Raw genomic sequence first — 27,280 nt, forward strand, 5'->3', positions numbered from 1 at the left:
CGGGTATATTTATGATATTTCGTTCCGTCGCGGGGCGTCATCATGTCAGTAGAACTGTTCTGGCCAGCTTATGAACCTTTTACTGAACGAAACCAAAACACTTTTCAAGTACTTTTTTTGTACAAGAAGTTTCGGTTTCGCTTGAAAGCTCTGTTTCCCGATTTTTTTTTTTCTTTTTGGTGTTTTTTTTTTTTTGATCCAAAGGGCATTCAAACATCAAAGTTACGGTGCGATTTCCTTTCCCTAGAAGTATAGCTTCTTACGGTGTTTGAGCTCAGAAGGGCCGCTTAGTGATTAAAGAGGCTTATTCAATTCGAAGTAGAAATTGTTTCTGTTGAATTTTCAGTTGCAAGTTGCTGTCAGTGTTTCGGCTCAATAACCATAGCTAGTACACGTAATTTGTGATAATCGGTATTAGAGAGATTAAGCATGACGTTACGTTAAACGGCAAACGGCAAAAATGAAACTTTTGCCGTCTGTCTCCAGCTGTCTGTACAGTAGAGTGAAAATATTTGTATTTGCGGTGAATAGTAGAAGACATTTTTCCCGGGGGGGGGGGGGGGCACTGCCATATATGGGCTATATAGGTATGTGCCGCTGTGAAGGGTATGGTTTTCAAGCAGTTTACCCTAGGATAGGGTATGTAAATCAGAGCGTTTGGGTCTAGAATAGGGTATCATTTTTCACAAAACTGTCTGGTTGGTTGAAGGTTTTATCTGAAGTAAGGAAACCAGAAATTGCCACTCAAAAATATAAAAAAATCAAATCGGCAAGTTTAAATTTACGCAAATCAGCCTCAACAGTGTCAATAGATGGGGGGATTTGGGGAGTTTACTCTAGTATAGGTTAGCAAAATTCAGCTGAACTAGCTCTGGTATAGGCTAAGGGTTCCAGGGTCACAGCGGCACATCCCCACCCAGAAATTCCCAAAGTACCCCCCTGGACATTTTTCTATTTTTGAGTGATTTATTTAAGGATTGCAAGAAAAGAATAAAAAATCAGAGGTAATCTTTGCCGTTCGCCATCTGCCGCAAGCGTCATGCTTACACTCTCTTTTGACATAAATTAATTTTGCCGACACGGAGCATGCAGAGAACTGGGTGCGAGCGAAGTACGCGCAGGCTCATGGTTAGTACGTTTGCAAAAAGAGACAGTTGAGAAACTTGTGACATTCTATAGTCAGCCCAGCCTTGCCTCTAGCAATTTCGCATAAGGTTTATTTCCATTGCGTAAATAACGTTATCTGATTTATCTTTTATTCTGTTGTTTGTATATCAACGTTAAAACCTTAAGGGTGGTGCCACTGCATTTGGTCGGGGGTACTGACAGTCCCTATTTTTCCTAAGAAGAGGTTTTTGGGGTTTACGTGTCCGGCTTTGGTGCGTGTAGGATTTTATTTGATGTATCTCTTACCGCTCGCTTTGTTGTAAGCTTAATTGTCTCAATTAAAACATATCTTGGGCCTGGCTGACCAAAAGCACCCATGCCTCAACCTTTGAGTGTGTTCGGCAGTTGCGGATCTCGGGGAGGGGCCCGGGGGACCCGGGCCCCCCTTTTTTATGGGTAAAAAAAGAAGAAATCACAGAGGGAAGAATAGCTGGTAGGGTTAGCAAAACAAAACCGCCCCCCCCCCCTCCCTTAGCTCAAGGTCTGGATCCGTCACTGATCGGTCCTTCCATACAGCGGCTGCCCGTATTACGAGCGGCAGTCAAAACTGAGCTGTCCTACCGAAACGTCACTATAATAGCCTTTTTCTTCACAGCTAATAAAAACAAAGACGATGCTAAAGTTGCTTTGGCCTCTTCTAATAGTTAACTTGAGAATTCCGGATTTCATTTGGCGAGAAACAGCATATTTTGTTAATATAACACAACTATTATCTTACCTGGCAACACTCGACGAACTACTAGCGAGTTGCCATGCCGGACGCCGGCGACCCATTTTTGGCGCCAAATTAGAAGCTTGCAGACCCAAAATGTTTCATATTTTTTACTTTTTACAATCTGATATGGTTTTTGGAATTGTAAATCCCTTTTCGTAAATATTTAATGGCGTCTCCAATGGGAAAAGTTGCCTGATTTCAATGGGTTTCCTGATAACTTACATCGGACGTCAGGATAGTAAAGTTTTTCCCGCCTGCTGAAATTTGATTGGTCAATTCAAATTTCAGGCGCGCCAGCCGTATGCAAGGTTGTGTAGTGAAGGCAAAATCTGTTGTTTTGTCCTCTTAGCCATTTAAGGCCCCGTTCCTCATACCCCCACCATACGCCGGAGGAATTTGAAAACGCAGTTTTATTTCTACGGTTAGGCGTATCGTCCACACTGATTCGTCACAAAAACGGAGCCTTTCGAAAACGCTCGTCCAACCGGAGCAATTTGAAAATGATATGCCGGCTTAGTGTGAACGGAAAACATTTTGAAAACATAGCTTTTCGAAAACAATGACGTCACGATAATCATATGATTTTCCTGTCCGAGGTTATCCAAAATGACCAATTACTGTTGCGTTTTCAAATCTCTCCGGCATTGTGGGGACGGAATACCGTTTGATGCGTCTTAGGGCCGAAGTGAAAACACCACATTCAATGATACTTTCTCCGGCGTGCGGTGAACTCTCGAGGCGCGGCCAAGTAAGTAAACAACAAATTTTGACCACTGTGATGACGCATATAGTTGTTGATAAGAGTCCGGACAACGCTAAGCCACATTCGATTTTTTTTTTCACCACAATATCAACGTCAAAGAAAATGTTTTTTTCAGCGTGTCCAAGAGCTTGACACATTGACGCGAGCAGCGTTGCCTGGACTCTTGAAGAATACAAAAGCAAAAACCGACACAACGTAGTATGATTTTTTGAAGGTGTACTATATTTCGGCTGGCCAAACCAGCCTTCTTAAGGTACAATGGAAGATTTTTACATTGGTGCGTGGTTTTATGTAGCCGATATTTACGTAATACCGGAAATACGCAAAAGTAATAGATAGTGTAAATTGAAGATAAGCATACGGTAAAATAAAATAACATGATAAAAGAACATAATAAAAGAAAACAAATGGAAACAATTAATATGTTTCTTTGCGGATGTTCAGACCATTAGGATCAATTGTTCTGCCTTTTTGAATTAAAAAAGCTTCCCTGGCCTTACGGATAGAGTCTCGGTTAGAAATGATTTTTTTCGATGGGGATTAATTGCATGTCATTAGCAGTGTGGTTAGGAGAGAACAGGAAATGTTCGGCGGCTGTAGTAGGTTTAGATTTGTTGTTAGGGTTATCTATGGTACGGCGGTGTTCATTAAATCGGTCTTTTAATCGTCGTTTCGTCTCTCCTATGTATTGTAAGTTACAGCGGTTACATTGAATCACGTAGATGAGGTTTTTAGTGTCACAGGTCAGGTTGGATTTTATGGCGCGCGTTTCCCCGGTAGAAAAGAAGGTATATGTAGTAAGTCCGTGAGAAATGTAGGGACAAGTAGCACAGTTTTTGCCACAACGGAAAGAACCAGAAGGTAGTTGGGGATTAGAAGAATTAGAAGAGAGTTTAGCTGTAACTAGTAAGTCACGAAGGTTAGGGGAGCGTCTGAAGGCTACAACAGACAAATGCTGAAAAACGTTTTTGCAGCGGTTAGAAGAGAGCAACAAATTGTAATGTTTTTTAATGATGTTAGAGATGTGAGGGAGTGATGGATTGAAGGTAGTTATAAATGGTCTACGTTTAGGTTTGTTGACGTCTTTGGTTTGTAACGAGAGTCTGCGGGGGATGTCGGCGGCTCGTCGTATTTGTTTGGTGACGAAATTACGGTTGTAACCTCGTTTAAGGAGGTAAGTGGTAAGTTCCGGTTGCTTGCTTAAACATTTTATAGTCATCCTGGACTCTTATCGACAACGGCAAATTAGCCAATCAGATTGCTGCGAGATTGGTAGCAATTGTTGTAAAAAAATAGGCTGAATAACACTTTTCAGCCACTTGTATACGTATCATGCTGTCTTACTTTCCCGGCTTGAGCCTTAAAGGAGCTCAGTCACGGTTTGCGCATATTGAAAGGTTTAGCCTCAATTTTTCAAATTCGTCGTTTGTAATCCGTGTTAATCTTCTCCATCCTTAGCCATCCTTGTTCCTTTATGGTTTATCATTATCTCTTTGGTGTTTTTCTATCTTATTAAACTGTTATTTTCAGGTTTCCTACCATTTAAAGCTAATTTTGTATGTGGCCAAAATAACTCAAAATACTGTGACTGAGCTCCTTTAACAATTTAAAAAGTCTATATATTTGTTTAAAATTGCCCCCCCCCCCCCCCCCTCCCTCTATGTCAAGATTTTTTGCCCTTATCCATAGATGATTTGGCATTCAGGTCAAACTGAACATTTAAGGGGAAAGGGCAAAGAAAGAACTTTTGCTATCTACCCAGTGATACACGGAAAATGTCTTTAAAATCTCCACGTGCTGTTCGTTTATCTTTAATACCTCTGTCTGAGTATATGCTAAAAATCGGAAATAACAAATCACGGCTTGAACAAGGCACTCGGTATGTTTTAATTAAGGGAAACAGAAAATTTCACAAAATTAAAATATGGACATATGATAGGCTATTTTTTAAGTTATATTAAGTAGTTTCAATTAAACTTTTCTCCCTCTTCAGCTAAGTGGACTTTCAGAGGTTTTGCATTGCGTGTAAACTTGGATCAAAACTAGAAAAAAATAAAGCCAAAAAATCCTAGTAACCAAACAAAAAAAGACATAATCGCAGTTAACCAACCGCCTTAAAACTTCAGGATTGAAAAATGCAGTCAGAGTCAAGCGCGGGAAAACACGCCACGTAAGTTACGTCACCATTGAATTTGTTTTTTGTTTTTTTTTCTGATTGGATGAAGATATCACCCCCACCCCCCTCCTCCCCCCTTTTTTAAGTTAACACTCCGGCGCGCATTTCTTGCCATGTCGAGTGTTAATAATCTGGTGTAACACGTCATATCGCACCAACAAGTAGCCATCCTTTCCTCTGGTAACGACGAATGGATACAACTTCTCTACTTCCTGTGCGATCACGCCGCACTCCTCCCCGGTCAGTCCGAAAGTTTTCTGAGCGATTTCATTCCATTCCCAGCAGGCGCCCTCGAGTCCAATTACATTGTAACGGGAGTGGGGTAGTGTGGTTATGTTTAGCTTTAAATCCCTGTCGCTCATCACAATAACTGCTCCAACTGCAACAGGTACGACAAAATCGAACAGGCTGCTGCTTTTTTTACTTAATGCTTGCTGAAGCAAAGCTATGGTTTTCAGTTGTTCCTCGTGAAGTTGTTTAAAATTTCTTTCTTTTATCTCGGCTTCTTCCTTTTCTCTCTTTACCTTTGCGATCTGATCATCTTTGATCGACAATTCACGTTGAAATTTCTTTTCCTGTTCCTCGTGTCTCTTTTCCGCGGCTAATCTCTCACCCTCAGCTTTCTTCGCCTTCAGTTCCAGCTCCTCCGCTTTCCTCCTCTCTTCAGCGATGCGCCGTAGATCGTCTCGAGCAGCGCAAATCTCACCTTCCAACTCACATTCCATTTTAAACGCGTCCAGTGCGTCTCCACTTTTCTCCTCGATCTCCTCGGCTTTCACTAACGCAAAAAGCGGCTCGATAAGTTTGACGTGGCTTCTCTTGCAAATATTTCTTTCCACGGCGTCGTAAACATTTGCAAAGTCTGGCCACGAGTTTGCATTCATCGTCTCCGCGAGTCTAACGGCCAACTCCACTAAACCTTTACCATCTATGGGACTTCCCCTCAAGGTCTTTTTTACTGGAAATTCTTTGAATTTGCCAACTAGCTGCTCCATTATAGACCAGTAGTCACTTTCGCGTAGTTTCTCGAAATCTTTGAACAGCTCTCGACTCACTAACGGAATCTGACTCACAGCGATTTGATTTCTTGGGAAGTGCTTGGCTATTGTTTTTCTCTCCTCTTGCATAGATTCTTGGAAAGAAGGCTCCACTATGGAATCTCTAGTGTAATCCTCGATCGTTCTACCTCCAGGTTCGCGTAGTGCACCTCGGATGACTACTTGTAACTTTGGAAAGTTTTGCATACTAATGTTCGGGAAGACAAGATCACTTAGGCGTGACATGTGAAATAGGAAGTGTAAGTTATTATTCTGAAACACTTCGCGAACAAACACGTTCAAGCCGGATGAAATCAGGGCTGTAAACATGCTTAGCTGAATCGTAAGAGCGTCGTCACCTAAATTTGTGCCCTCTACATCTAGCAACACGACGTTACCTCCTCGCTCGTCTTGGATGATGTGACACCATACGTCATGCGTGACAGAGTCGAGTGTGTCACCGGTCTCAAATATTTCTTCCACCTTGTTTCGATTCACTTTGGTCCAGATGTGGCTTACCAGGTTCATTGTGGTCGATTTTCCAATCCGGGCATCGCCTACTACAGCGATCACTCGTACTGGTCGCTGTAGCTGAGACAATTCTTCCAGAACAGTTTCGTTCAACTCGAAAGTTTTCTGCGTTTTGTTGAACTTCATGAGAAGTCGAGCTGACTCCCCTTAAGCATTCGAAGCGAAATTAATCGCGACGGACATCGCTATGAGAAAACAAGACGCCAGCAGCTTCATTTTGCAGTACATACTGAGAAAAACTGTTTTCAAATAGGCGCGTATCAAGCCACAAAAACAAGTCTTTGGACACGTCATTTGGTTGGGAATTTCCCGCTTTCGAATCCCTCTTCAAAAATAGGGTAAAAACACCGAATTTCCTATTTTTCTTGGAATGAAATATTAATCATAGTTCTGCAGTAAAATCCGGCACATTTTTCAGCAGAGCAGAAGAAAAACCAGAATTGCCGTTTTGTGATAGTCTAAGCATTTTTTTATGGCAAAACGTTACGATAGACATAGAGATTTTTCGGTGGCAGCGAAATTAGAATTAATTTTAGAAGTTTTATATCTTCATACTTGCAAATTTTCTACCCGCAATAGGACACTGAATACAACTTGAATGTAGGTTAGACTTTCTAAAAGTCCTTTCCAATAATTCTTCGACTTCGTCGCTCGAAGAGTGTCCTCTTACTTCGTTTGAGGGACATGAATAAGCGAAGGATTAAGCTGAAAGGTCGACTGGTGGCAAGTCAAAATGTAGCTTAGAGGTATGTCTTGGACAGCAAAATAGTTTCTGTGGAAAAGCTTTTGTTCCCCCTGCTTTTTTTTGTTTTGTTTTGTTTTAATCTTAAATTATCACAATGTCGCTATTCGTACGTTATTTATCAATTATGGTTCAATTCCTTTGCTAGAGCAATGTTTAGTTTTATTTTATTCCAAGACAAGTAACACGAGTTCCCAGTATTTTCCCACCGTGTCGACCGGAAGAGAGGTTTTCCCGGAATAAGGGAAAGCCCCCTTGGTAACTGACGTGGCATTTGAATTAAAATATGAAAATGGGATTTATCTGTTCATCCAAAAGCAAGTAAATTTGTCGTAATTTGTATTGCTGATAATAATTGATTGTAAATAATTGTGTTACTAACCCGTTTATAAGGTCATATACAGTGTCATATAAGTGAATACAAACGCTTTCAAACCCCATGATTATATTAGACACGCACTTCATAACATGACGTGACTAAGGGAACTTTCCCTTGAAATGACTCACTTCCGAAACAAAGTGAAACATGTGGTCTTTTTCCCAGTAAAAAGATAACGATTATAACAATGAAAAGATTCAGCAGATAAAAAGTACACGTGGTCAAAGTACGTATAATGTTTCTGTGTGGCCACGCAATATAAAAGCAGACGTGACAAGCCATAAAATCAGTTTACGTCGGCCGGCTACCACGAAGGAGTCTCTGAAGGCTTTGCCGGTGTCCTTGTCAGAATGAAATTAAAACTTGCCGCCGTTCTACACCTGATATTTTCCGCTCTTTTGAGCTCAGTTCGCTGCAGTAGTCCACCAGCCAAACCGCTGCTGAAGTACGACGATGAAATCAAGAAATTCATCCTCGGTAATGATGCACTTAGTGACATCGAGGCTCTATCCAGACAGGTCAAGATAGTGGGAGCGATTGGGGATTCACGCGTCGGTAAGTCCACAAACTTAAACTTTATCAGGTACTTTCTCGACGGAAATAGAAATCAGGGAGTTCAGAAAGTGTTTAAGACGAATGACAGCATCGAGCCATGTACCACTGGCGTGTGGATCTCAGTGGTGCGTGACGCAAACGGCGCCGGAAGCACAATTTTACTCGACACAGAAGGAACGAATCTTGGTAACAACGAGAACACTGATTTGTTGAGCATCTTCACAGTTCTCTTGTCCTCGGGTTTAGCGCTTTTTGCCAGGGAAACAGTGCAGAATCACAACGTACAGTTTTTGTATCGCGTGTCTCGCTTAACCGAACAAATTTGGACACAGGATGCTGCTAACACCAGGTCGTTCCCAGAACTGATGGTAATTCTGAGAGACTCGCTCTCTCCTTCACCGGGAAAAACTCTACAAGGTCAGATACAAGATTTTATTCTCGACGGGAAGTGCGGACAGACCATCGGGAGGCATTTTTCTCGCGACTGCATCAAGGTCAGAGACATTCCATACGTGGGAGACGCGAAACGACTGAACGATTTGGAACAATTCCCGCGCGACGATTATGCAAATGTCGCGTCTTCTCTTGCGGAGGATTTCAAGCGCTTTCCGGCTAAGAAGACTGTTGGTGGAGCATACATGGACGGAAAAATGATCGCTGACCTCGCCAGGAACCTTCAAGCCGCAATCAATCAGAATTCGTGGAGTGGATTTTCAGATGTGTACGCCGCCCTCGAAACAAACTTGTGTGACCGCAGTTTCCAAGAAATCGTCGAGCCGTTTTTGGAAAAGGACTTGGATAAAATAAAGTACTCTGAGAATGGAATTATGGAGAGGTTTAAGGAAAAGTGTGCCCTGGAACCGGAAAGAGCTAAAACTCGAAATAAGATATCTCAAGCTATTGCCAAGAAAGAAGAAATAATTGAAAAACAAAAACGCCTGGACGAGGAACGCGAACGTAAAGCGGACGAGGAGAGAAGAGAAAGGGAGCGGGAAGAGCAACGCCGACAAGAAGCGCGCGCGAGAGAGAGGAGGCTGGAAGAAGAACGAAGAGAGAGGGAAAGAGCAGAAGAACAAAAAAGAATTCAAGAAGAAAACGTTCGAAGAGCTCAACAAGAGACTAGGAGATTAGAAGCCGAAGCAGCAGCTAGAAGATCGAGAGAGAGGGAGAGAAGAGATGTAATAAACACTGTCCTCGGCGGTGCGGCACTGTTTGCAATTTTCAGCGATTCGCGCCTTAAAGAAAACATCACAGCCATGCCGCATTCAGAGTTTGAGGAGATTGGTCTCCAGAGCTACAGTTGGGTGTGGTCCAAGAAAGCGGTCGCCGAACTGGGCATACGAGGGACTGAGCACGGTGTTATCGCCCAGGATGTGGAGAAACTGTATCCGTGGGCGGTGCTAACGAGCGATGAGGGATACAGGAAGGTGAACTACGCAGCTCTGAAACAGCTTGCGGTGGGAAAGAGAGCGGAATTCAGAAACAAAAACAAAAACTGAACTGCCTTTATTAAACCTTTGCGGTTACGTCGGTCACCTTTGGTACGATGTAGGAACGTGTAAAATTATTAGAAACTTTGTGTTAGTGAGCCTATCCAAACGAGATACATTAAGTTTTTGTTTATTTTGCAAAGAAATATCTGTCATCAATTCCATTTCACAGGTGCGGCGGTGATTTTTAGTCCCAGCAATATACATTTTTTTTTTTAAAGTAAGGAGCGTCAATTCACTCTTTTTTTATATAAGAATATCGTTCTTCTGGTCTAGGCTAAATATTCTTTTCTTTTGTTCTGCCCATTTTAAACTGACAATACTCTTGTGAATATTCTTAGTTTATCATGGCGAATGACCTTTCTGTTTTATTGACTTTGATGGCGTTGAAGTAATTTTGGAGCCAGACTGCAGGCGATAAAGCCTGATATAACACACAAAACTACTTGTTATTAGCATGGAACATACGGCTAGTGCTGTTCCTGTTCTTCTTTGCAATTGGTTAGTTTTGCAGTTTACAGAAAGGGAGAATTATATATGGTTTAGTTAAAAACGCATAATTGTATTTTATATTTACAAATTTTCAACACAAAATTATATGCTTTTCAAAATCTCAACCTTGCTTATGCTTAAAATATTCTTAAAATTTCGCTCATTTCAAGCTCAAAATTCTTAAAATATATTCTTACAGAAAAAAAGGAGTGTAGCGTCGTTTGTCTGTCTGACGGCAGGGCAAACACTTTTCAAGCGTTAAAATTGTCGGATCTATTGATTGATTTCAAGGGAAATATCAATTAAATTGCTTCGCCGGGAACAGGAAATATCAATATTCTAACATGACTCCGAGGCTTTCGGGACAAACCTCTATATTTCAGGGGTGGTGCTTTCTACGTATGCAAGTCTCTTTTGGGAATTGGGGGTCAAAAGAAACTTAAAAAATTTGCACTTTTGACCTGAAAGCCTTGGATCCATGTTAGAAGATTGATCTATTGAACAACGTGGCCTATTTGTTCAGTTTCTCAATATATAGTTTTCATTTTATGGTGAAAAGTTTTGGTGAAATTTGTTTATTTCGAGCGTGGACGCCTTTGCAAAACGAAAATTGTGGTGACAAGATTTGGTAGAGCGTCCGTGAGTCTGGGAATGTAGACCTTTGGAAAGTAGGTAGCAGGATGATGCGCTAGTAAAACTTTGATATTCAAAAAAATAACCTTGATTCTGTGTCAAGCTTGAAAGTATCCAATAATAATATTCTGAGAAGAAACCAATTCAGCTTCGACAAAGTAGAGTTTCAAATTCCGGATTGTGAGTTTTGTAATGAAAACAATCCTGTTTAATTTCAACCGCCGTTAATTAACTCCTTTACTAGGTAATAAATGTACATTTCTTGGAATTTTTTGTCTTGCATGCCGTTATTGAGGTTATAACTTCGGTGCGAGGAAGCATAAAAGGGCCACCTAGTCAGCCACACCTTGTTTACATGCACGAGTTTGGCTAATATATTTGGGTCCTACAGTAGAACCCCGGTAACTGTTCGAGTTACCGGGGTTCTGCTATATTATATACTTTCAGGAACACAACTTACAGTAAAGCAACAAAATATCACTTCATCATACAATATCAATAATTTCGATGGCATCGAAAACTGCGGAGGCTGACCAGGGTCTTTTAAGATGATTCAAAATCCCTCCACATGACGTATCCGCTTGCTACAGGCAGTTTCCTTTCAGTTGCCAGTTGATAATGATGTCCATTTATTCCCACTCTATTACAGTTCGTCCGATGCTGCGGATGGAGTTTGTTTATAGTCAACCGGTAAAGCATACTAACGACGCCAAAATTTTGTTGTCGTGGCGACTGTTTAACCGAGATGTCAAACACAATTTTTGCGTTTAGAGACTGGTAACTTACATGAAAAACCTTTTTTGTTCTCTATAGTTACTGATTTAAGAATATTAAATTCACGCTATAAAAAGTACGTAAAACTTTTATTTCGACTCACAAGCGGACCATAGCATCATTCAACTAACAACTATGCACATCGATGTCATGAATGGAAGACTAACTAAATCGAATCTCCCGAGAGGGATCACCTTAGAGAGAGTCTAACTGTCCCCTAACGAGTGGTGTCCTGAAGGCGCCAGACACACGTTTACGTGTGGTCTGGACCACAATTCGATGTAATGGTACCGGAGGTGTCCCCCTGACAGGTACCTTATCACGGAAGATGTTTGTCTAGATCTATAATTTTCCGCTTCATGTTTTAACTCCGTACATGGGATTTTGAAAGGTTGTGGTCGTTGGTTTGAAGATGGGGTTTTCAGCCTGTTTTCGAGAGAAAAACAAGGATAGTGTCAGCATAGGATTCCTTACAGTGTTTGTTCCATCTAGTTATAGTCCTGACTTAAATTCTAACGGATTGTTTACAATAGCATCTGAGCCATTGCATTTCGAAACAGCCAGCTGCGTTACTTGTATAGCTGTACTACGCACTACTAGCCTGTTACAGGCGCTCGGTTAGTATCAATTTTCCAGATCTCCCTCGTTCTCGTGCTCTATTCGTTCCCTCAGTTTTCACTCGCCCCCACAAACCCTGAGCCTAGAACAGGTTATTTAAGAAGGAAGGAAAGGACGGATAAAATTGAAGGGGGACGGACAGGCATCTGAATGACTGAGTGACTTAGCAGCTAACCTGCAAACAAACCTTTTCCCTTTTCCAAAGGAGCTTGTTCAGACTGACTGACTGATTGACTGACTGACTGACTGACTGACTGACTGAAGGAAGGAAGGGAAAGAGGAAGGAAGGAAGGAAGGAAGGAATGAATGACTGTCTAACTTCACTGTTTTAGGTAAATTCTATTTAAAAAAATATTGTAAGTAGGTAGGTATCAATATAAACAAAGTAAACTAATCCGAATGTCATGCAATACGACACCAAGAATCATTAGAGAAACGTGATAGTGAGCAGTCTCTCGTTTGTTGGAAACGTAACAAGTATCAATTAAAGTGGAACTGTTTGCCGATAGTTCAGGACGCAGTACCTAACCTCTCATATGCTGTAAAGTAAAAATAATGAGGTAAACTACAAAATTTTTCAAGCATACCATAACACATTTTGCATTCTGTTGTTCCTTCTCAAATTTTGCAAACGCTCGCCGGTCCTGAAGATAAAACGAAATTGTGAAAATCGTCCAACGTGCAATAAAGGCATCCCCAAAAGTGAGTTTACATTCATGGAACAGTCGGTAATCCTGAATTCCTAAGTCCATTCCCAATAATAATCTTAAGCCCCAAGCCTTTCATTCCCAGCTTTTTAACAGGCTGCTTCCGTGTAAGACGCTATTTCAGCTGAGAACAAATCAGAAATCATCTAACTTCTCCGTTATGTTTGCAGTTCAATTTAATTTTTTTAAATGCTGTGAAAGCATTTAAGGCAGCTGACCCGTGGCTGATTATCAAATGCTCCCGGTGGCCAAGTGGAAAGGGTGACGTCATACTGACCTGTATCGTCGCTAATACTCTCCATATTAGTAAAAGAGCTAAAGCAACAGCTAACACAGCTCCAATTACGCTGAGAATCACTAACAGTGCCCTCATTTCAGATGGACAATCTGAAGGAAGGAAAAAGAAAGAGGCAGTTGAGCTACAGACCTGCAAATGCATTGGCGGGTTGAATTCTCTTTTACTGCAAGAATCGGTCGCGGCGAGATAATCTTCGATAAGAAGATATTCTCATGATGACCTAAGAAATACTCAGAACTACTATGACAAGGGGGAAACTTCCATATTGAAAGGACGAGGGTGCTTGTCGTACCTTTTTGGGCTTAAAAACGCGGTTTTGGTAGCTATTAGGGTATTTAGCCTCAAAAGGTCCATAAAAGAAGCTTTTAATAATAACAATAATAATAATAATAATAATAATAATAATACTCTATTTATAAAGCGCTATTTCTATCGATATTCAATAGCGCTTTACAATGATTTTAAAGCGTGGGTAAAATAAAATAACTAATAGAACAACTAAGCTGTACAAAAAACAAGCTTTTGCGGTACCTTTTAGGGTATTGAGTCGAAAAAATATGACAAGAGATAATGTGTTGTTTTAGAATTGATATCTCTTAAGGGTAAATAACAATTCAAGCCACGGCCTCAAAACAGGATCTTGGTAACTCTTAGGGGGTCCTTTTCAAAATTTCCTGCGAGCACCCCCGTCCTTTACATATGGGAGTACCCTCTGGGATATTTGACAATCGCAACAATAATTTATGTCTTCATACGTTTACAATTGTGGTGATGTTAATTAACAAATTGAACATGGGTGAATCATCTTCGTTAAGGAATGGGTGAAAACCAATTTGAGAAATCCCGATATTCCATTTAAATGCTAACCTTTGTTTCTCTGTGTAGAAATCTCCAACTGTCCATCTGCTTTTATTGTGTAGGCGAACCCAAAGTAGCAATCGTCCTCATCTAGAAAGCGACACTGTTTGCCCATAGCTGAAAAATGTAAATGAATAGAGGTTTGCAAGAGGCTGTTTAGTATAGGTCAGTCCTTATGGTAGGTTTTAGAAGCTTAACTCTACCTTGGAAGATGGCGATGCATTTTTTTAGCACCAACAGCTAACTGGAGATTTGCACTAACTGTACACAGATCGTAATGAAAAACAGGAAAGATCTTGTGTACCTAGCCGAAAACCAGGTGTGTCCGGCCAGCAGATGAAAGACTGCATACTTCCCACTCAAAATGTTATTTGTTTTTCAACATCTGCAAACTACCTTGAATGTAGCAAAACATGTGTATAGAGTGCTTTTACGTGACGTCACGCAGCCATATTGGAGTCCCAAAACAATGACACGGCGGCCATATTTGTGTTCCAAACCAATCCTGTGGGAGTTGCCATCTTTTAAATGGCTGCCGGCCACATAAGTGAAAACGTTCTATCGATAGAGTGCTTATACTGGCAGAAAAAGATGTGAAATCAGGGTAAGATCCCCCATCGCCACCCTGCCAAGGAGCTAGACAATCGCATGCTGATGGTATGGGCGAAGACTTCCTGGAACGTGACCTCTTAAATCAAATGCCACACTTTGTTTCCAGAAATATTTTTCTGTTGTATGGAGCGTTTAACTAAGTAGTACTATGATAATTACATGTAGTTCGCCATTCCACGAAGTGACTAACGCACGTTTTCTCCTTATTAACGAACTTTACGGTGCCTGGAAGTGCCGAGCTAGCTTGAGGCACAAGACCGGGAGCAATACAAAACAATCAAGGGTGGTGGGTGATAGACAGCGCGAGATGTTCAGGAAAGCTTGAGACGTGCAGAAGAAATGGACTCATATTGAAGGGGGATAGGGAAAGGGAGTGGCGCGTGCGCGAAAGCTTGCGGTCAGTGAGATGGACAAGCGCCTGCCTTTCTCGCTAAAGTAAGCTGTAGTTCGTTACCAAAACAAAGAACTCCCTCCAGCTACACAAGCTCAAGGAAAAAACTGCGACAGAGATAATTTTGTACGCTTACCAGGTGTTAACTTGTCCACAGCAGTGATTTTAAAATCCTTGCATTTTCGAGAGCATTCCTCTCCGACAAGTTCTCCAGTACCAAACATTCGGCATTGCACGCATGCCCTATTAGCTTCACAGTTGCCTATACAGCTCTGGAATACAAACCAAGAAATTAGGACCGCAATGCGTGCGCACGTCTACTGCACATAGTAATTTATGTTTCACTGCAGCAAGTGACTTGAATTTACTTCACCTCCTTTATTCAACAGGTGCAGCGCGCTGGTATCACCCCATTCCCAGCTAAGTGGCAATATTCTTAGGTTTCATTTCAGGCTCTTCAGCCACTAGACGTCGTGAACGTTTTTATTGTATAATAACCTTATTATTCCAGACCACTTCCCTAGTTGGCCCAACTTCCCAGACCTAACCTTAGTGGTTTCTGAGACTTAATGCTCGCAGAAGAACCCTTTTTCATCAGCTGGTGGACCCTCATTAACTGTTGCAAAGAGTGCGACAACGTTTATAACAATGTTGTTGTAGTTATCTTATTGATGTAGCTTACACAGAGGGTCACGTGACCAGCTGAAAAGAGGCCTATGCACTACATTACTATATACACCCGGAGTATACTGTTTACGGCAATCAGTCAACGGTAGAGAGGCAAATGCTTGAATTCATTCATTCATTCATTCGTTGAACGAAATAGCGCGGCTAAAAGCTGTCACGTTTATTTCAGGCGTGCTAATCCATGACTGCATGAAAATTGACTATACAACGTTGTAAAGCTGTGTTTGTTGAATTGTATCGCTTTACATCTTAATTCTGGCGTCATTGGAACAGGCCAGATCACCATGCTTTTGTCATAATAGAATTGATGACAATGTTTTAAATCTCTTACCAGGCATTCATCGCAGAAGGGGCCTCTGTAGGGCAAGGAAGCGTTACACACGCAAGCTCCACATCTGCAAGTTCCTCTGCCGCTACAGAGGACCTAAAAAAGAAAATTTAAGTTTGTCACACATCAATTTGTAAACAGATAGCTACATGTAAGTTAGTATGTAACAAAATTTTAAATCTGACAACTTGAATTGCTTTAAGCAATAACAGGATGTAGAAAAGTTCCCCAAACGAGATATATTATTCTGTCGTACCGGTAAAGGGCATTTAAGAGGTCTTTTGCTTGGTGGACAGGGCCTGGCATCGAAAGCAACCGAAAAACATGTTCATGGCATTTTCGATTGCTGACTCAAATACGTTTTAGCTGTTAGAAGTTTAAAACTCGAACTGGGAGTTGAAAAAACTCCTACTCGCTATTTTGGACCCAACGAGCGTTTACTTCTAATTTGTCGAGGCCAATGTTAATTTCAACTTGGTAATCCCAAAAGTTGACAAGAAAAACAGTTAAACGCGTGCACCCGGAGCTGACTCGAGTAGACCGAAAAAATATCGCTGCTAGTTAACTTAGCTTTGTAAAAGAAATAAAAGTGCGAGCACAAAATCTTCTTAAGGTGACAAGGTGATCTGCTAGGGTAGGTTTAACCTCACCTCGTCCTTTGTGCATCCCTCTAAACTGGTACTGCAGCTACACGAGGGACCGCTCCAGTTTTCGGTGCAGTTACATCTACCACAGTCGCAAAATCCGCGCTCTTAGAGGAAAGAAAAGGCAGAGAGAGAGAGTAATCCTTTTTTTTTTATCAGTATCAAAATTCTATGGGCACCTTGGCTGAAAAATGTCTAAAAAATATTGTTCATCGCCTCTTTAACTGGGTTTAAAGTCGATATTTTTGTAAGTGGTTTGAATATAAAGTGTTCGAGATTTAGATTTTTAGATCACCTGGTCGCCGCCATGTTTGCCTTTGGCGATGCGTCCAAATGTGGAGTCCCATGGACCGAAGTAGATTTTGCGTTAGAACGGAACATATCAAACCAGAATATGCATTACAAGCGACTGGGAGGTCGCTAGTATCTCGAAATCCACGAAATACTGTATTTTGGAAACGTCCGACTCACTGAGTGCAGTAACGTGATAATCTACATCAAGCTTTGCAAAAAAAAAAAAAATTGAAATGGAAACGCGGGGGAAGTTTTGAAATCCAGAAAAAGCAGAAACGAAACTACAACATTAACAACTGGAGAAGAATTAATACGAGCAATAAGGTTTGATTTGGAACAAGACTGTCTTTAGCTTACATTTTGTTTAACACTCCAGGACTGGGCTGAGAAATGTATAATGATGACATGCCAATGTTTTAGCCAGTCACGCTTTGCCAAGTATTTTGCGAGGAACGCAGAATTGTTCTTCGAGATTTCTAGTTTTGGTTTATTGTTCCAGGCATGTTGCCCACAGAACATGAAATTTTTGAGGTTTTTCTCTGCTTGCCCTTGTCTGACTTCCTTTTATCTCGCATACCCCATGCGAAGGCAAGCCGAAACACTTCGCCCGCTAAAATCAATTCGACAGCCTCATTGATTGTCAGTAGTTGTAATTCAAATTAAGGACGGTGCCTACTAAATACCAAGGTTTTTGCGCCAGGTAAGGACCACGCGGAAAAAGTAGATCTTTGCGAGTGCTATTGGAAGCCACAAAGAAAAATGGGGGTAGTCACGTATTTTTTCGAGATAGTTAGCCTCGAATCTCAGCAAAAATGCTGACATCAGCATTTTCCTGAGAAAAGAAGGAAAGGATATTTCTTCACAGATTTCCATAGAATTCGCCTTTACTAACAAAATCGTTGCAAAAGCTCTTTTAACGTATCTGACAGCCTTCCTCTGGCTCAGCTAAAATACAGTTTAAATACCTTTTGCTCACAACCAGAAACTAATCACGTGTTGAATAGACTTGCCACTTCCATTTCATAACATAAAATGTAGGGGTAACCACGCGTTTTTTAAAGTTATTGATCTTTTTTGAAAACTTTTACGGTGCCCGTTACATTTTTTCCTGTCACCTCCCAGTAAGTGAGACATTTGCGTATCTCGCACTTGTTTTGCGCGCGCACTATGCCATCTGCAGGTACATGTTTACAGTTGGATTTCAGTATAATTTTCGACAGATAATAGCTAGGTTTTCAGCTGGAAGACGTAAACAGTTTGTGGTTAGCGATATGCTGTTATTCTGGTGTTCCTGGTTTAAGTACAGGTTCATTAAACTTGATTTGGTCACAGTAGGAGAATTTTGCTTTCATTTTAGTCGTGAGCGTGATAGCGTAGTTGATTGCGTCAATTTCAGCCCCAGCGCGCGCGTGGAGCTAAACCATGGCTTGCGTGATGCGCAGAACGTGTGCGCACGAACAAAAGTAGGTACCGTCCTTAAATAGATTTCGATATTCTCCGCCACAACGAAACACAAAGTGTATGTGATGGACGAAATCAGCATACCTGGGCCGCCACATATCTCTTCATTTTCAAGGTCTTTTGGACAACTAAGGGTGTCGCACTCACATGAGTTACCATAAATTAATCCTTTAGGATCCTATAAAAAAAAATGAACGATGGGACAACAGTGACTTTTGTGCTCTCTCAAAAGAGCTTGCAATGGCCGAATAGTGTGTTATTTTGCCATTGTCATTATTTATTAACTATTTTTTATGACAAAGGAACGAGAGCAAAGCTATGTAGCAAAATGACTTCGAAATACGACTTCAAAATCCGTAAATCACCTGCCTCAAAGATATGAGCGTGGATATCATTTTCGTACGAAGTTGTTGACAAAGACGAAGGTCTTAAAGTATATTCTCCGCAGTTTTAGCAGTACTCAGTGAGATGTCTTTACTCTAGTGTTAATAGTACCAAGGTTATAAGTTGTTCTGTAAGCCAATGAATCAATGGATAAGACACGTTTAAGACACCCCAGACAAACCAGCTCTATACCTTGGTATCGTCGCAGTAACATTTGCCACAGCTACAAGATCCTTGGCCACTACACGTACCATCGTTGTTGCTATCAACGACAAAGGAAAAACTTAAGCATGAGCGGCAAGACCGAATGGTGGTTTGGGCATTTTTTTGGAACCGTGCAAATCGATGTAGAGGAAATTTCCAAGTTTGTATGTCTTAGGCACGTGAAATCAGTTTGTTTCTTATTTCATAAAACTACACCATGTGACCTTTTTCTGATATTCTTTTGGTCGCATTTTCTTCAGCCTACTTATCGTAAGTTACACGTCAGACGTGCAAATAAAATCAATACCTTGGGCAACCCCTCCGTTCATCCTCCGTTCTGCATGAACAGTATTCGCCTGCCCTGAAATGATAACAAAAGGAGATGGAACCGCCTGAGATATAAGGTCACGGTTTTCATTTAATATACAGATTTAGCCAAGCCTAAAAACGGAGCTCCGGGGCCGGGTTGTTCAAAGCCCGATCAAGATAACCCAGCATAAGCGAGAATTTTGATTTCAGTTTGTAACTTTGCAGTGAGGTTTTCTGTATATTGTTTGGCCTTCTGTTTTGAGTTTGAATAATCTCAAACCACACAAAGCAAAAGCAGTGAAAAACATTAGTATATAAGAAAATTCATTTCTTCGGTTAACGTTTAACCTAGATCAGCGTTATCCGGCTTCCGAACAAATCGGGCCCTGATTACAACAAATTAACTCCATATGGGCCCGCGATCCAATTGAAAACCACCTTTTGAGCCCACGATATGGTCACGTGATACTGGACAGCGGATACCTTGTTTGGACAGATGTCAATTGATCACAACACGGAAGTCCAATATCAAAGAAGGACGCTATAAACCAAGGCTGCATGTCTCTGCCAACCTTGTAGCTGGAGTATGGCCGCCACCTTCGCGACCGCGCCGTCGTCGCCGTCGTGCGTACGCGCCCACGAGCAATACCGTTAGCCATTTTTACCATGAGAAAAGTGATTAAGGTGGCTGAACACAGTTTTTCATACCTGTGTTTCATTCACCTTTTTCTCTAAAACCCTTGATCTCTCGGTCGCCAAAAATGGCAGCAAGCAAGTTAATAACACAAACTTTGGTTTTTTGATGGTTAAGCTGGCGTGGGTGCCGTTGCCATGGCAACATGAATAAAAACAGAAAGGCCTTTAAAATCGGCTTTGTTTATTTGTAGAAAATCTAGTCATTAGATTTTCTTGATAATTTGCATGCAACAAACTTGTAACGATTCTCACAAGTTAACACCATTTTGCTAATAATTTAACAGAAAGATCTTTAATTATCCCCTCTTGAAGGTTCACTGGAATATCTAGAATTTCCTCTGTTAAAGTTCAATTATTTTCAATACTCCAGTTACTTATTTCCTAAAGTATTTTCCTACCAAATTTCGTGAAATTCTAATGAGTGGTTCTCGAGAAATAGGCGTATTTCCGAGAGTGCAATTTTTCATTCAATCGCAATTTTTTGACTTACTACGCATGCGCTGCATTTAACTGGGTTCTTTCGGTAACAAAGAAAAAGCTGAGAATTGCTGGGTTCTTTACATCGTTACCTTTTCTAACATATCTTTGTGATAAAAGACTAAAGCCATTAATACACTGCGTTCAATTATAGAGAAAAATAGCACAGATAGTACGGGTGTTGAGTAAATAAAATGATCGTTCTATTGACGGCATGTTTGTTTTTTGCAATCTTTGTGCACGCGCTGAATTGCATCAGCAAAAGCGCGCGCGAAAACTGTGTTCGGCCACCTTAACGGGTTTTTTACCACGTTGGTAATTCAGAATGGGAGGACAATAGGGACTGAAGAAGACCAATGTTGTCTCGTTTGACATAGCTAGCAAAGCCGCGCTATCAATCTCAGTATGAATACAGTTATCATACTCCAATGATGCATTTTTTTACCGTGAGCAAACTTCAGTTCGTGTTGTCAGAAAAATTGTTTTCTCGCGCGAGTAGTCTTCGTGGTAACTTTATCTGCACTCAGTTAACAATGTCATCAAACAATTGATTCGTACTTTTACATCATGGGGCCATGACACAAGTGGATGATTCACTTGGGAAGTTTGGAGAGCAAGAAACGAGCGTAAAAGGGTCCCTTGTTTCCAGCTCGAGCCACTTTTCCATCCAATCAGGATTTGAGCCAAAACCAATCGAGTCTCGCTCGCGCACGTTTTCCTGCGCTTTGCATCAGCTACATGGATCGTCTGTGTCTGTGTCAGATTTATTACTTTAGTTTTGGATTGACGACACTCAGTTCAAAACAACTCTAATGCACTGGTTGTACAATAAGACGACAAATAAGACTGATCGATACCTTACTTGATCATTTCCGTTATTCTCGTGACCTGTTCACTGGCAAAACATTTGACACTGTAAGGAGAAATTGACTGTTGATTGCTGTGTATTAGTCCTAGACTTACCATCCATCGTTGCAGGAACATATTCCACACATCAAAGAGCCTCTGTTACTACAAATGGTGCTATTGGCTTCCTAAAAGAACAGCGTAAACCGCGACTGCTGAGAGCAGCTTTTAAACAATCTTATAACAACAATCGAAGCAAACCCAAATAAAAGCAACTAGGTTAATCCCAAGCGCGCAATAAGACGTTAAGCAAATCCAATTCAAGATCGCTTTTGGTTTCTTCCTCTAGTTGAAATAACATAGAACAAAAATAAGAATAGCATTTTTTTTCTCAGTTTCGTCGCAAGACAGGGATGCGGCAAACGGAAAACAAGAAACACATATTCCTGAGGAGTGATTCTCAAGCTCATTAATAATTCATCAAGTTTAAACAAAGGAAATCATGACCGTAATGGCGTTTAAATATCTGATCTTAATTAGCATGGCGTTTCACGATTATATTTTTCCACTTTCTCCTTGGTTTTGGTTTCGATTGAGACCGATATATCAAACACTCAAGGCAGTGTTTGACCACATTTCCAAACACCTGGAAGTTCGTCATTTTCCACTCTCTTCTCGGTGTTTGGAGTGTGGTCAAACGTGGTCTTTCGTGTTTGATATATTACTTCAAACACGGCTTGTGCTCCTGTGTGCTCTTATTTACCGAGTGATAACGTCACTCAGCGCGTGAGGAAAATAAAAATGTCAGTCACATATAGCAAAATATTTTCTCATGTGTTCTTCAACTAAATACTTCTCTTTTGTTTCATACCAGTGTCAATAATCAACTTCCACTTTCACAGAAGGAGTTGTACACGCGTTCGTGATCAATTAATAAAGAACCTCACCATATTTTCTTTCTTCTCACATTCGCAGTCACAGATGTAAGAAAGCTTCAGGAAGACTTGTCCGTACGGAGTCTTGATAGAAAAACTACAAAATTAAAAGCGAAGAATGTAATATTTGTCACTTCCAAGAGCAATGTAAATACTAAAACTCCCAACCTACAGAGGTGGTTTCTTTTTGAAAACCATTTGAACATTGGAAGTATTTACTTTGTCGGTAGGTCGTCTGAACAATTGGTCATAGATACAGACACTCGAAAGGATACCTGAAATGATAAAAAGTATATTCTCAGTTAATCCTTAAGTGTTTTTCTTCTAAAAAGACATAAAATAACTGATGTAATCAAAAGTGGAAATAAATTATTTACTAATTGTCTAAACGGTAACATAGATCATAAGCGACCTTTACTTGAGCAAACTGTAATAGTAATAGAAACGAAGACGTCACCTAACAAAACTAAAGGCTTTAATGAGCAAAACGGGACAAACTGAAATAAACAGGACGGCTAAATTGGACTGACTGACTGACTGACTGACTGACTGACTGACTGACTGACGGACGGACTTACTGACTGACTACTGACTGACGGGGTGACTGACTACTGACTGACTGACTGATTGATCGATCGATCGATTGATTGATTGATTGATTGATTGAAGTATTGATTGATTGATTGATTGATTGAAGTATTGATTGATTGATTGATTGATTGATTGATTGATTGATTGATTGATTGATTGATTGATTGAGAGCTATCTGTAAAAATGGCATTCCATTTTACCGTATCTCCTAATTCAACACCAGTACATGTTTTTGTGTCTTGGTAAACTTTTCCCTTTCTGAAAAAAAAAGGAGCACAAATTAATATCTAAACAGGAAGGCGGAATATGGAACAGGTACTATTTCCATATTTAAATGATGAAAATAAAAACATGATATGTCCTCGCATATATCACAGGCTAAACTTGGTGCAATTTGCTATAGTGTAACTATTTTTGCAGCTGAACCAGTCCAGTATATTCATGAATACGTCAGGCTTACCAGTAATTAGTTTTGATGCCTGGATCAGTTCACAAGCTACTTTTGTGACGAATATGTGCAGCCTACATCAACTAGACTATATGTGAAACGAAATTTGTTGTACTTTGATCCTGAATTTTGATGACTATTCATGGCATCGTACGTACAATGTTTTTAAAATTCCTACACTTTGAAAGTCAAAGGATAGCTTGCAAACGCAGACGTGATTCCGACGGAGACAAGCGACAGTGGGAGATACGCCTGCGTTCGCAGGCTACTCAAAGGACAGTTCATGGGCAGTTACATGACAACGGCAAGGTACTTACGGACATACTGCAGTGTAACGCAGCTTCAGTCCTTCAGAGTCAACATCTCGTATTGTCACTGTGCGGGCTATTTTCTAATGTTGATGGAGTGAAAGAAATTTATAAGATTTATTAAATTATTGATGAGCTTATCTATCAGATGAAGTCCATAAAAAATAAACAGCTCTTGAGTTTAATATTTAGTGCTTCAATCTCTACTTCATAAGACCTCTGTGTACTAAAGACCAAGATTTTTATTAAATGTGGGCTAATTTTATTGCTCTTGACGTCGGCTGACACAAATTAAATTGAGCTCATTGCCAGTTGTTTTAGTCTTGTTCGGGATAACCATCTCCCATTGGACCCCCCAGGTTTTATTTCATTTGTGTTTTTATACAATTTTCAATCACGATTGTTCAGATTTGTTTATCTTTATGGATCAGATTGTATGTACAAGAGCGTGACTCTTAACAGACGAGGTTTTTGTTAACAGAATTGCCGGAAGTAGCCTCACCATGCCCCTTACCTCTATTCAAACCATGTATTTTACTATTTTGGTGGCGGATGGGGTCAAATAGTATTTTTCTTACTATATTCAAAAGTCTCTAAGCTTTGACTTTGGCTTTGATTCGAATTGATAATGAACATTGCATATAATCTTATGAGCCACTGGACACGAAGGGGACTGTGTGCACGATAGCTTAGATGAAATCTCTTCAGTCCGAGTATTGCAACCAAAAGTCGTGTCACACTAAATTGACGCCACCATCGATCATCTCTTTTAAGTTGGCTCAGCCGATTAGGCATTACATCGTGGGAAAAAATACATATGAAGGATCCAACTCAAAATAAATGTTCTGTGATGATATGCTTTTCATTAGACAAGATGCTTAGTAGCATGTCGAGTCCTTATGACGTCATACTATAAAATAACAACGTTGGGAAACTGATCACAACTCTCGTGCGAGTGCAATTATTTTCATTCTTAAAATCGAAAACCCGTGAAGTGTCTCTAAACAGAGTCCTTATCCGAACTCCCTAGAACTTAGCGTTCTAAACTGGCGACTAAATGTTCATTTCTATAATATTACACACCTTGTACGCTTCTCCAATAACTCGCACAATGTTTGACGAGTCGTCTCGTAGCTCGCCTACCTCGGCGTAAGTTTCGTTGCCCAAAAACTTCGCCAGTTGCTAAATTACAACAGTATAAAATGAATAAACGTTAATCAGACTAAAGCAAACCAGGCTGAAACTTTCTCCCAACTTTCTGGGGCCTAGGTTACATAAAGAGGTCAGGAATATTCTAGACTGAGATCCTTCATGAGATCTCAACTTCACTTCGTAGAATAAAACTAATGCGTGAAAAGATATACTATGATAACTGCAATATAACAACCCTGATATTCATCTATAGTCGATGTCTGAGTAATAAACTGATCGCTTAACAAAACATCTTAATACTGAGTTAATGAACACCGGGTTAGACCATACATGACCAAGAGGCTCGTTTCCCATAGTACATGGAACAGACAGTGAATTAAAGATGGCCACAATTGGGTTGAACAATGAAAATTCTTTCCTCGGGTTCCCATGTTGAAAATTGCATTTATATTATGTTAGCGACATTTTGAAACTTTAAAAGTCATACATCTCGGATTGTAACTCGGATTATAACTTAGTCTTCCTCCGCGTAAACAAGTTTAGCTCGGCTTAGTATTACCTCATATATTGGTTTCTCGTTGGATGTGACAGCAAAGATTGGGACCACATTAGATTCAAGTAAAATCTCGCGAACCAATCCTGGAGATGGGTAATCCTAAAATGCAAAAAGGAAATATAGGTTTAAAAAAGGTCTATAGGCTGTAGGCACTTTACAAAGAACTGAATAACTAGTGCCAAGCAGTTTACTTAGGTTTTTAATTTGACGATGTTCGTATTTGTAGACAAACATAAATAATACCGTAATGTAGTCGGGGCATGGGGCTTCTCGGAGGGGACGGGGTATTACGGGGGGGAAGGATGAGAAGGAAAGTAGAGAAGGAAGTCTTTTTTCTTCCCTGTGAAAGGCATGGCATTACTTCGGAGGAAGCATAAAAACCCGCAGTTAACTTCCTTGTACCTGGAAGATGCAAGTTAAATCACTCTACTCAGCAATCCACTCAACGGTCATTACACATAGGTCTGGGGCCCGTTTCCCGAAGGTCCCGAAAAGTTTTCGCACCCGGAAAGCCGTGGCAAAATCTCAAACCTCATGATTACAGAGCTGTTTTATTCACATATTCTTACTATGAAGAGAGGTTCTCTCCATACAAAAGTTTCAGGCGTATACACCTCTCTGATTTTAGATCCAGATTAAGTAAAAATTGCTTTGCGGGCCCGAAAAGATTCCGGGGCTTTCGAGAAACGGGCCCCTGCTGGTTTTTAAAGGCTTTCGGGGATATTCCAACCACACCGAGACTTACCAAAACTGTTGAAGCAGTGTATTCCTTGTCCTTCAAGTGGCACAGACCATCATTAGGGACGACAACGCCACCCAGCTGGAGAAAATCAAGTTAAATTAAAGTGAGTATCTCCCTTTCTCAGCGCGGCGTACGTGCAAGCTGTAATATTCCATTGGTAATGAAACAATCGAAATTGCAGAAAATATTTCGTGGAAAGTTTCGCGGCCTTTTTGCATGTTCCGTCCCCCTCTCCCAAAGCTAGTAAGTAAAAAAAAACATCGATCAAACATTTCAGAATAAGCACGCCTTAATAACACGAAAACACGTGCTTAGGTATACACGCACACACGCATGCGCTAAAGCTAACGATACACTCAAGAGCAAACCGTTAATGAGTAATTCGTACCAGTCCATCTCCAGCGAAGTGATAAGCTGCATCAGTTGTTAGCACTACAACTCTTCTAGCATCTTCTTTGTTTTTCCAACCAATTTGCTGCCAAGAGAGATCACAAAAATGCCTCTAATCAACACTAACTCTTTGAAAACTCAAGTTGGAATCATCAATTCTCCTAGAAAGTTGTTTGGAACAATATCTCCCCGGTTACCCGACCGCCACAAACACAGACTACACTTATTCGTTACACTTTTAAAGAATTATATCTACAGTAATAGAAGTTTCGAAAGGAACCCTAACCTCCAGGAACCTCAACAAAACAGAAATGCTATTTCAGTGGCGAACAGAGAAATGCGATGTTATCTAAACATCCCTTAGCCGTCCCTGATCGTCAAGTGCACGTATTAAGTGATTTATTGTAGTTACGCTCTCCCATAGCATTAGAAAAGAACTATTTCTAACATGTACATAGCCGTCATTTCGTCCCAATTTAATAGTATTTTATGCAAACTTAAAATTTCATTTCCGCCATATTTTTTTCCAACGTCTTTATTATTGTTGTAATTCTCCCTTCCTTGAGTGAGTTTTAATTTCACCTTTGCGTTATGTTGTTAAACACGTAACTGTATTCTTTAGAAGTGAGTGAAAAAGTACTTTCTATAAAACGTTAGAAAAACGCAGAAAATGGTTCGAAAATAGACAAAACCAAGAAAAAAAGGTGAAAGTTACTCCAGGAGAGTTAATTTTTGTCATTATAAACAACAAAATGCAGAATATGAAAAAAGTTATTTTCCACACGACTGTATTGCAATGTGTTTAATATTGTTAATTATTACATGGCTGTGTCTCTCAAGGACTGGGAACTACCGAATTCACGAATTTGATTAGCTGAAATCGATATTGA

General features: G+C 40.5%; 3 protein-coding genes across 6 annotated transcripts in view; 1 reads left to right on the plus strand and 2 right to left on the minus strand.

Annotated features, from left to right (window-relative positions):
* Positions 1 to 4,425: 4,425 nt before the first annotated feature.
* Positions 4,426 to 6,667, minus strand: LOC110052694 (uncharacterized). The gene has a single exon (XM_020758848.2). The coding sequence runs from the start codon at positions 6,513 to 6,515 to the stop codon at positions 4,908 to 4,910; it is 1,608 nt and encodes a 535-aa protein (XP_020614507.2). The 5' UTR covers positions 6,516 to 6,667; the 3' UTR covers positions 4,426 to 4,907.
* A 983-nt stretch (positions 6,668 to 7,650) lies between these two features.
* Positions 7,651 to 10,948, plus strand: LOC110052699 (guanylate-binding protein 7-like). Its single transcript, XM_020758862.2, has one exon. It carries the CDS (start codon positions 7,861 to 7,863, stop codon positions 9,562 to 9,564), a length of 1,704 nt encoding a protein of 567 aa, XP_020614521.1. The 5' UTR covers positions 7,651 to 7,860; the 3' UTR covers positions 9,565 to 10,948.
* A 576-nt stretch (positions 10,949 to 11,524) lies between these two features.
* The window catches only part of LOC110052657 (integrin beta-PS-like), a 37,432-nt gene continuing 21,676 nt past the window's right edge, over positions 11,525 to 27,280 (minus strand). For 3 of the 4 annotated variants that reach the window (XM_089284497.1, XM_089284499.1, XM_089284496.1), the window contains exons 10-28: positions 26,389 to 26,475; positions 26,004 to 26,078; positions 25,262 to 25,357; positions 24,634 to 24,732; positions 23,560 to 23,633; positions 22,995 to 23,052; positions 22,423 to 22,478; positions 22,216 to 22,300; positions 21,386 to 21,456; positions 19,248 to 19,301; positions 18,929 to 18,998; positions 18,437 to 18,530; positions 16,604 to 16,704; positions 15,957 to 16,049; positions 15,075 to 15,210; positions 13,945 to 14,052; positions 13,057 to 13,166; positions 12,660 to 12,716; positions 11,525 to 11,880 (exon numbers count right to left, since the gene is read on the minus strand). In XM_089284497.1, the coding sequence (XP_089140623.1) occupies positions 11,812 to 11,880; positions 12,660 to 12,716; positions 13,057 to 13,166; positions 13,945 to 14,052; positions 15,075 to 15,210; positions 15,957 to 16,049; positions 16,604 to 16,704; positions 18,437 to 18,530; positions 18,929 to 18,998; positions 19,248 to 19,301; positions 21,386 to 21,456; positions 22,216 to 22,300; positions 22,423 to 22,478; positions 22,995 to 23,052; positions 23,560 to 23,633; positions 24,634 to 24,732; positions 25,262 to 25,357; positions 26,004 to 26,078; positions 26,389 to 26,475 (1,593 nt within the window). In that variant the 3' untranslated portion in view covers positions 11,525 to 11,811. Of the gene's footprint in view, positions 11,881 to 12,659; positions 13,167 to 13,944; positions 14,053 to 15,074; positions 15,211 to 15,956; positions 16,050 to 16,603; positions 16,705 to 18,436; positions 18,531 to 18,928; positions 18,999 to 19,247; positions 19,302 to 21,385; positions 21,457 to 22,215; positions 22,301 to 22,422; positions 22,479 to 22,994; positions 23,053 to 23,559; positions 23,634 to 24,633; positions 24,733 to 25,261; positions 25,358 to 26,003; positions 26,079 to 26,388; positions 26,476 to 27,280 lie in introns of those variants that run through there. The other variant, XM_089284495.1, reaches the window with a different exon arrangement.

Source organism: Orbicella faveolata, unplaced genomic scaffold (assembly GCF_042242905.1).
Source record: "Orbicella faveolata isolate gen_17 unplaced genomic scaffold, um_ofav_v1 contig_13, whole genome shotgun sequence".
Taxonomy (NCBI): domain Eukaryota; kingdom Metazoa; phylum Cnidaria; class Anthozoa; order Scleractinia; family Merulinidae; genus Orbicella; species Orbicella faveolata.